Genomic DNA, 10,551 nt, shown 5'->3' on the forward strand with positions numbered 1-10,551 from the left:
CTCAAGGTGAACTTAGGGTCGCCAGGCCCCTCTTCGCCATTGGCAGGAGGTTTTTGCGGTGGAGCCTGAGAAGGGCAGGGTTTGGGGAGGGGAGGGATTTCAATGCCATAGAGTCCAGTTGCCAAAGCAACCATTTTCTCCAGGGGAACTGATCTCTATCGGCTGGAGATCAGTTGTAATAGCAGGAGATCTCCAGCCAGCACCTGGAGGTTGGCAACCCTAGGTGAACTACACAGCATAAGTCAAATACAATCAACAGGATGGGGCATCTAATAAACAAAGCAATAGGGTTTGGATAGCAGAAATCTGAAAACAGAGCGGAAACAAAGATTGAGCATTAACAAGGCACCTTAGACAAGGCAGAACTTACATAGTAGGATCGTTCTCACAGCAAAAGGGAACAAGCTTAAAACCAGACTACTCAGAAATGCCCCATTTTATTCAATTGGGCTCAATCCAAGATCACTCACTGTTCTTAGTGCAGCGTAAATTACATTTTTTTAAGCTGCATTGCTATATTGTACTGTAGACCTACCTTGTCCTAAATTCTATCTCCAAAAGGAGGCGCTGCACTCCAAGGCCTCCTCTAAATTTGCAGGCAGGACAGTGATGGAGAGATAGCCATCTCCTGTCATCTGTCTCCATCCTGTGGGTAAGTAGAGACATCCTGCCTTTGATCACAGTTCCATTTAGCTCACCTGGCTAACAGCCATTGGTGGATTTACCCTGCATGGAACTGCCGTGCTGTTTTTCGTTAGTGACCAGGAGCCTTTTCACTGTAGTTGTTGCATGGATCATGTGGGTGTGTCCAAAATCTAGGGTTGCCAACCTCCAGGTACTAGCTGGAGATCTTCTGCTATTACAACTGATCTTCAGCTGATAGAGATCAGTTCACATGGAGAAAGTGGCCGCTTTGGCAATTGGACTCTAGGGCATTGAACTCCCTCCCCTCCCCAAACCCCGCCCTCCTCAAGCTCCGTCCCAAAAACCTCCCGCCGGTAGCGAAGAGGGACCTGGCAATCCTACTGCTTTTACATCTGCTCTCCAGGAGAAAGAGGTCAATTCACCTGGAGAAAATGGCTGCTTTGGAAAGTGGACTCTATGGCATTATACCCCATGAAGCCCCTTCCCAAATCCCGCCCTCTATTAAGTAGGGTGGCCACCCTCCAGATAGCACATGGAGATCTCCTGCTATTACAATTTATCTCCAGACAACCATGATCAGTTCCCCTGGAGAAAATGGCTAGATGTTATGGTATTATACCCTGCTGAGGATGGATACTATGGTATTGTACCCTGCTGAGGTCCCTCCCCGTCCCAACCCCCCCCTCCCCAGGCTCCATCCCCAAAATCTCCAGGTATTTCCCAACCTGGAGCTGGGAACCCTACCAAAATCAGATACCTACCAGTCCCATTTCATGGGCAGTAGAGCCCTCCTGTCTCCCCTGCAGATTCCAGGACTGCTGGTTTGTTTTGCTCAACAGATTAGCACAGCTACCCCCCTCTGGCACCGATAACGAAACCTACCATTCTTTATCGTAAAACTGTGCAACAAAGCCATGCCGTCGAACCAATGATTGTATTCAGTTTCTCCTATTTTATGCATGCCCGGACCATTGCGAAGAAGAACCCCCTCCATCCAGCTTGGAATCTCGCCTGTAAAAGGAAAAGCGGTGTATTAGGACATTTGCTTCAGGCTCCATCAGATCCTGAGACCACCTTCTTCAAGTGGCTCCAAACTGGCCCCCAGCCAATGCAATATAGCAGTGAATTTTGCAGGGCGTTAAGAGCAGCAATCAGAAATCCAAATGGGCTGGGTAGGCTGGCTAACTTAAGAAATGTGTTTAGTGACAGCGTTTTTATCTTTGTTTGGAGTTTAAAATTGTCCCCTGAGTGTCTATTTTACATATTATACAACAACAACTCTGGCAGCAAAAAACTCCGTGAATCTCCTGCTTGTTCTTCCTCCCAGTTTCCCCTATAGGGTTGCCAACCTCCAGGCAGAAACGATAATAAATGGCAGCACGTGCTGCCATTTATTATAGTTTCTACTATTTCCAGCATAGGTATTTTCTTCTTCCAACCTCCAGGTAGAAGCTATTTCAACTGACCTCCAGCCAATACAGATCAGTTCACCTGGAGAAAATGGCCGCTTTGGCAATTGGACTCTATGGCATTGTAGTCCCTCTCCTCCCCAAACCACGCCTTCCTCAGGCTCTGCCCCAAAAACCTCCCGCCAGAGGCGAAGAAGGACCTGGCAACCCTATTCCCCTAGAAGGCTTTTGGCCCTTGCTCTAAATGATGGTTCCCCAATGTGGCACCCACCAGTACCTTGGCTACCACCAAGCTTTTCTAAAAGTGGGTGGGCCATTGTAAGGCAGGGCTTATAACTGGCTTCCATCATTCAATTGAATGGGGTTTTCTACTGGAGAATGAGGAGGACCTGGTAAGCAACTGGGCTCTCCTGAGTCAGTGTGTGGTTCCATTCCCCCTACAGGATTTCCTTCTTCCCAGGAGGTATTCCATTTGCTTCCACCTCTGGAGGCAGCCATTTTGGATTTCACTTTCTGTGGTAGCCATATTTCAAAATTCCCATTGTGTCCACAGCCCCAAAAACATTGGGGACCCCTGCTCCAAACATTAGCCATTAACTGTTCAGGCAATACCAATTTTGAATGTGTTCCTCTCATAGGGTTGCCAGCCTCCAGGTTCTAGCTGGAGATCTCCCACTATTACTACTGATCTCCAGCCAATAGAGATGGAAACCCCATAAGCCAGCTCCGACTTGATGGCACTTACACACATAGCCCTCAAGATGCTGATTTTAACCTACACAACCACAAAAAGCTTGGGATGTTACAAATAGCCAGGAGTAACAGGAATTAATCACATCTGATCTGGCTTGGATTAATCACATACATTCTGAATGTTCCTGAGCCTTCCTTTACTCAGGATGCTATGGATACCATTAAAGTGAGTGCAGCAGGATTTGGATGGGATACTTAGAGGTTTGAGACCTACCTAGTGTATGTTTGCTGGACCTGTCTCCATCCTGGCTAGAGAAACCTGCCTGAATAAGGCTAGCTCAATGGATGGTGAAGATTAGTACCATCTCATTCATAGAAGACCTGGCCTTAGGGTTGCCAACCTCCAGGTACTAACTGGAGAGCTCCTGCTATTACAACTGATCTCCTGCCAATAGAGATCAGTTCACCTGGAGAAAATGGCTGCTTTGGCAATTGGACTCTATGGCATTGAAGTCCCTCCCCTCCCCAAATCCTGCCCTCTTCAGGCTCCACCCCAAAACCTCCCGCCGGTGGCGAAGAGGGACCTGGCAACCCTAGTTCCCAGCTCTGGGAACTAGTTTAGGCTGAGAGTACATGACAGGCCCAAGGTCACGCAGCAAGCTTTCATGGCACACTGGGGATTCAAACCCAGGTCTTCCAGATCCTAGTCCAACACTCTACCCACTACACCATGCTGGCTTTCTGTAAGTTACACCTACATGGCTAAACTGGTAATATTTCCCCAGCTCAGTTAAACAACCTCCATAACAAGTGACCTTTGTTCTGCTGATTGCTTTATCAATTATGAAGCACTTTGAGTTGGCAACGTCCTTTATCATTTTTGTGTTTTGCATAGCAACATTGCAAGGCAGATTGCTGAAATCATCCTTTTCAAGATAATATTTACACAGAGGATATTTACTCATTCAAGGGCATGTAGGGAGTCCAGGTCTGGCTGACCCTCATCAACAAAAATACTCTCGATCAAGCCAAAGGGCTGGAGAGCTTTCCCTACAAGGAAAGGCTAAAGAGTTTGGGGCATTTTCATTCTGAAAACAAAAAGACTAAAGGAAAGACACGATAGACGTTTATAAAATCATGTAAGGTATGTAAAAAGTGGAGACAGAGAGAAAAATTTCCCCCATCCTCCCCAGAGCTTGAGGTCACTCGATAATATCAGTTGTTGATAGATCCAAAAGAAAATATCACACGACACATAATGAATTTATGGAATTTGCTTTGACAAGATGACCACTGACTTGGATGGCTTTAACAGGTGACTAGGAAAATTTGCAGAGGGCAGTTCTATCAATAGCCATCAGGCATAACAGCTAGAAAGAACCTCCAAGGTTAGAGGCAGTGAACCATAAAACCATTTTCTGGGTAGCAGGGCTGTTCTCTTTGCGCTTCGTGTGGGCTCCTGGAAGCATTTAGCTGACTGTGACTGCTCAGTTCTGAAGTAAACACACATAGTTCCTTTGGGATGTATGTTTCACTGATCCCAGAAGCAAATTCCCTTTGCAGGAAATAGCCACCCTGACCTTGATGGCCCAGGCTAGCCTGATCTGGTCAGATCTTAGAAGCTAAGTAAGGTGGGCCCTGCTTAGTACTTGGATGGGAGACCACCAAGGAACACCAGGGTGGCCATGCAGAAGCAGGTAATGGCAAACCACAGGAGTAATGAAGTGAAATGCAAATTTCTTTTGAGTGACCATGATCCTAAAATTACGGCTACCGTGGCTGAATTTCTTACAGGAGTTCTTAAAGAACAAGAAAAGTTTTATTAACCCGACTTGTAACTTATATGTATTGCCCTTTGGAGGTATATTGTTGTTTTTTTCTATCTCTGTCTTTTGGTATGCCAATAAAGGTTAATGAAATGAAATGAAAATGGTCAGATCTTAGAAGCTAAGTAAGGTGGGCCCTGCTTAGTACTTGGATGGGAGACCACCAAGGAACACCAGGGTGGCCATGCAGAAGCAGGCAAACCACCTCTGTTTGCCTCTTGCCTTGAAAACCCTACTTGTTTGCCCTAGGTTGGCTGTGACTTGACTTCCCAAGTGCAGGTCAGTTTCAGGCCAGAGATATGAGCACAAAAGCCCTCTTCCCCTTGGATGCTAAGCAAACCATCACTCACCGTGCACTGTTGCCTGGATTGGCTGAGGATGTTCCTGTTTATTTCCTCGGAAGATTCCTTCCATCCTGTCTCCGGGGCTGGAAAGAGCTGCCTTGGCGGAGCTGCCTTTTCTCTCGCTTAAGGGTTGGAAAGGGGTTTGGTTTCACGTTGTTTTGAATTGATCTTTGCTAGGAAAGAGAGGAACTGAGGGGAAAAAAACAGCGGCGTAAGAGAGGAACTCAGGCAGGCAGCCAACAACTCCCTCCCCAGTTCAAAGTTTCTCCAGCTCAAAGTGATTCCAGTTTGTGCTGAGGAGCCTACGAAAGGAAGTCACTGAAACAATAAAGCGATTGGCAGATGAATGGCAGGAACTAGAATCTATTTTCTGCTTTCTTTGGAAATTGAGGTGGTCCGGGTAGCATAGAGATGGTTCTTCTGGTTTTATCCTCACAGCAACCCTGTGAGGTAGGTTAGACTTACAGAAGCAGGCTGGCTCAAAAGCACACAATTAGCGTTATGACTGAGGCAGGAGTTGAACCCAAGTCTTCAATATCCAACACTGGCCATTCCACCACACCAGCTCTCTTGGGAGCCAAAGGCAATTGCTCCCCAATCTCATGCGTACATACACACCCGCACATCCAGGAATGGTGATTCAAATTGTGGAACATCATTTTTATGATTATGTTTTAAAGTGTACGTTACAGAAGATACACAAATATTTTATTAGAAACTGGACTCTGTTTTTGATCTGCTGGAATGATAAAATGCAAGAAAATCATATATAAAATACCATTTTGATGTTGTAATATCTGACATTTAAAGTAATAATAATAAAAAATGAGAAAACCTTATGCATGGTGGTTTTAAAATAATTTTGCTAGAGAAATTCTGAGCATCTTTAGTACTGTTTGCAGCTTTAATGTGTCATGAAATTATTTCTGTTTTGCAATTTGTAATATGTCAAGCTGTGCTTTTTAGCAAGGGAAATTATTGTCAGACAAATAGCATCAACGGTAAGTATTTGTTTGCACAAACAGCCAGACCTCATGATCCCAGATGCTTGTTCAAACAAGCATGTTTTAACTTCCTGTTGAATAACAATTTTGTTATATATGCAGAATAGTTATCGTCATCTGCAGAATTTTTATTTATTTATTCCTTTTGGAAACATTCATCCCCTGCAGGATTCTTCTTCTCTTTCAGCTGAGATCTTCTGCTCTAGACATTATTCTCCTTTTTTTAGGACGACAAACCAAAATGGTACAAAACAATGTCCAAGTTTTTGATTTCTCCAGAACTCTTCTTCAGGCCAGATGTAATGGGGGAGGGACGATACCCGTGGGATGTCTGTAGGATGCTTAGCTGACTTCATTGAGCACAGGGTGTGGCCAACTAGCATTAGACTGGGAAGACGAAACAAAAGATGGAAGGAAAAATTGATCTTAAAGCCCCTCTGAGCTGCGAAGCTGATCTCCCATGTCAAATTTATGACTTACCTAGGCCGCCTCCATTTGTGTGTCCTGACCAGTATTTGAGAGACATTTGACCAATTGCTGATTTTTGTATTGTCAATGGGGTATTTCCATTTGGTATTGTTCCTATTATTTTGGGGAGTTTTGATCCCTCATGTTTGTTTGTTTTTAATTTCAGTTTTTTTCTGCAAACTTGGGACTTCCTTCAGGTTTGTAGAGAAATCTCCCCATCTGACTTTATCTTCATTTGGTGATTTATTAATCCATACTCTGAGGCCCAGTTTGAATTAGATATGTGATGGGATTGCAGTTTCAAGCACAGTTCAGTTTATGGGTTGGATCCAGGCAGTTTTTCTGATAGTGAAAAAAAAAGGTCCCCTTTAACTACCAAAAAGACCATACTGAGTGAGGATTATGAGAGCTGTGTAGATCAAGGTTATGTGGTTTGGAGGTAGGGTTGCCAACTAGCCTGGAGAAAAAAATGTCCTGTCTTTAACAGACACTTAATATATGGAAATAGACAGCTGAAGGTTTTCATGGTATGGAGGTAAATAACATCACCTGGTTAAATAACATCCCACTAAGTCTCTATTAAAGGGACAGGACATTTTTTCTCTCTAGGCAGTTGGCAGAGGAGATGAGCTGTGGCTTAATGGTAGAGCATCTGCTTGGCATGCAGAAGGTCCCAGGTTCAATCCCCAGCATCTCCAGTTAAAGGGACTAGGCAAGTAGGTGATGTGAAAGATCTCTACCTGAGACCCTGGAGAGCTTTTGCCAGTCTGAGTAGACAATGCTGACTTTGTTGGGCCAAGGGTCTGATTCAGTATAAAGCAACTTCATGTGTTCAGAATTGAGTGAGAATGAGTGAAGTAAACTGGCTCCACTTATAAGGAAGACACAGATCTCAACATGTTGAAGTGCCTGATTTAGACATCACAACAAATTAAGGTTAGATCAAAGATTTCCTTCAGTCTTGGCTTCACACATCAGGGGAGGTAAATGGGAGGGAATATATGAACCAGAGGACTTCAGTCTCATACACATCACAAATTTTGTTTTGTTCATGCGATTGGACTAGGGATGTCAACAGGCTTGTGGAAAATGTCCTGTCCCTTTGACAGAGACTTAACGTGCGGAAATGAGCAGTGGAAGCTTTTCATGGTGTAGAAGCTTCACAGGGTAAATAGCATCACATTAAACCGCTGTTAAGGGACAGGGTTTGTTTTAAATCTCCAGGCACAAACTAGATTGGAAAGCAGCCCATGTGTCTTAACAAGGCACAATCACAGCCCTTGTAAGTTTAAGTTCAATAAGTAGCCCTCCATTTCAATGTAAAAACGTGCAAAGAAATGCACCTGGATTTGGCTGGAAACTCATTCTGTAGTTTTCTGGCCACTGTAGAAAAGACCCTTCTTCTTCCCACAGCTTCTCCTTATCACCTTTATTGGTGTTCTTATCACCTTCTTTATTGAAGAAATTGCATTTATCTCTAATCATATTTATTGCAACCAGCCATAAGACTGCAGTTGTCTGGTTACCTTTGGACCCATCAGTTATCTATGCAAGGATTGCCTTCTGAAGGAGAAGCAGGTGCGATTGTTTTTAAGCATGGCTGTTGATCAAGCTCAATTGACATTGCACAATTAAGTTCCAGTCAAATTGCACAGTCATTCAGAGTAAAACTGATAGTACTAACAACCTGATCTACCCAGACTATGTGTCACTACCTAAAGGCTGCAACAGCAAAACTGATACGTTTGGAGGATATCTTTATTGAAATTATATTGATTGATTGTTATCTCATTGTGCCAAGAAAAGCAAGCTCTGAGCTCTATGGCCCAGAAGTTACAGAGAAAATGCCCGTTTCCCAAGGTGTTCTAAAATCAAGGGAAAGAGCTCTCTTGAGGTCTCTACTGCTCAAGGGCTAATTGAAACAGGAACATTTCCTTAGGGACAGGGTTGATTAAACCTTGGCTTTCCACCCTGGCAAAACCCAAAGGGGGGGCCGTAAGCGAACATACCAGAACTTGCAGGGTTTTCCAAAGTACCAGGGCAGAGGGAGAAGGAACCAAACTGAGCTACCTGACCCAGATGTCTCAGGGCAGAAGGTGGTTTAGTGGCTATGTGCAGTATCGCTAGAGCGCCTGCACAATTTTTTTTTTTTTAAGGGTGGTGGTGCTGTGACACCACCGATTATGCCATTGGTGATGACCCAGCAGCCTCCCGGGTTATTCCGGATTATTTTGCCAAACGCAGAACAAATAAACTGACTCCGAAGCAGAAATGATTCACCGCAAAAACCAGACATTCAGAATCACCTTCCCAAGCTAAATCCAATGTTTGTGAATTGACCACAGAGAAAAATCTGGATATAATCAGGAGAATGCTGAGCATGCGGAAGAGATCCCAGTCTATTTTAACAGGAAACATCCAGCACGAGGAAACATAACATGGAACAAAAATAAAACATCACGAGTTCAAGACACAAATGGGGGAAGCGAGAGCAAAATGGGGATTTTGAGGTCAAAGTTGCAGGGAGAAGATGTTGAGCCTTATTCCAAGAACAGGAAGGGCTGAAGAAGCACTTCCTTCACTATTTGGCCACTGGCCTTTCAGATCATTTCACCCAGACAGTTGGCTTCATCTTGATGGATGCAAAAAGCCACCCCGCTCTTTGGCCAGATTCAACCAAGAACTGAGACAACTCAGGTTTAGAAGCAAGAGGTAGATTTATTTTTGCTAGCAGGGAAAAGTCTGCCTCATGGCCAGAAAATATGGCTTTTTCAAAATGTCACGCCTCCTATCTCAGTTTTTATACAATTTCGAAGTCTTTGTCTTTTCAGATTTCATCCCTGTGATGTGCCCACCCCATGAGCTTAATTTACCAATTAGCTCACCAGCCTGTTTATCAGTATCTTCTTGTACCAGTCACTGAGGTCATAGACACCTGTTTAGAAGTTTTAGCAGAAGTAAACTTTTGTTAGAATATACTGCTCCCTACTGGCTTATATAGATAACTACAGCTTACAAATATTAATTGCTCCCATATATTTTAGTAAAATGATATTATCCTACAAACTTGTGCCTTTATAGAATAATACTTTTGGTGCTCATTTCATTATCTTATGAATGACTTACATGCTAGGATTAAATCAAACAAATTGAAATTTTACACTTCCTTCAATCTGGTGGAGCACAGAGACCGAAAGCCACTGCACCAGGGACTGGCAAACAGATGTGTGCTGGGAGTTTCTGGTGCATGAGGGACCAATTCAGGTGTGTGGAACACAGGAGAAGGAGCTTAGGCCTCCTACCCCAGGCCATTTTCCAAATCTGAAATGGCTCTGGGCAGCTGCTATTTTAAATGTCAGGGAAATATACAGGTAACCCATTGGTATGTCATGTTAAGAACAACAAACTATTATAATAAAGGAAAACAGTTTCCAGAATTGGGGAAGAGGGAGTTTCCTTGCAACATTATGGGTACCAGCCTATCAGTGCTGTCTATCATATGCATAGCAGGGAATTCCACAAATTCGTTGTACTTTGAATGAAAAAATACTTCCTTTGCCCACCCTGAATCGATTGCCCATCAGCTTCATTTGGTGCCCTCCAAGATCTAGGATTAATGGGAGAGGAAGAAAATCTATCCACCTTTTCTACCTTGTGAATGATTTTATAAACCTCTATCACGTTCCTCCTTCATTGTCTTTTCCCTTAACTAACCCCCTGCACCCAAACACCTTAGTTTTTCTCGATAGGAAAGACAGACCAACCACTTGATCGCTTTGGTTGCCGTTTTCTGAGCGCTACAATACCATTTTTTGAGATATGGCAACCAGAACTGTACACAGTAGGAAGATGTAAATACCAGGAGACACCCCACAGTTTTTCCAGAGCAAGAAGAAAGTTGAGCCCTCAGATTGTGCACAAAAGAGACTTTGGTCTGCTTAACCTACTGAGTCAGCAAGTTCACACAGACCTGGCCAAATTCCCATGGCCCGCCCAACTCTAGGTAATTAAGGTGTCTGTTGAACAGGTCTGGAATTCATCCCTTGGGACTTATAACATTTGGATAATCATAGAGGATTGCTTAAACATTTAGCATTCCAAGTTTCCCTTTTTTACTGGAGCAACCGGTTAAGAAACTAAGGTTAGGAGCAGAGCTATAAAG

The 10,551-nt window shown here is 43.8% G+C and overlaps 1 protein-coding gene across 1 annotated transcript in view; it reads right to left on the bottom strand.

Moving 5' to 3' along the window:
• Window positions 1–4,987, bottom strand: part of BCO1 (beta-carotene oxygenase 1) — a 37,929-nt gene extending 32,942 nt beyond the window's left edge. Inside the window, exons 1-2 of the mRNA XM_056862835.1 lie at window positions 4,924–4,987; window positions 1,528–1,656 (exon numbers count right to left, since the gene is read on the bottom strand). Of these exons, the coding sequence (XP_056718813.1) occupies window positions 1,528–1,656; window positions 4,924–4,987 (193 nt within the window). The remainder of the gene's footprint in view (window positions 1–1,527; window positions 1,657–4,923) is intronic.
• Between the last annotated feature and the right edge of the window lie 5,564 nt (window positions 4,988–10,551).

The sequence above is a fragment of the Euleptes europaea genome, chromosome 17 (assembly GCF_029931775.1).
Source record: "Euleptes europaea isolate rEulEur1 chromosome 17, rEulEur1.hap1, whole genome shotgun sequence".
Lineage (NCBI taxonomy): Eukaryota > Metazoa > Chordata > Lepidosauria > Squamata > Sphaerodactylidae > Euleptes > Euleptes europaea.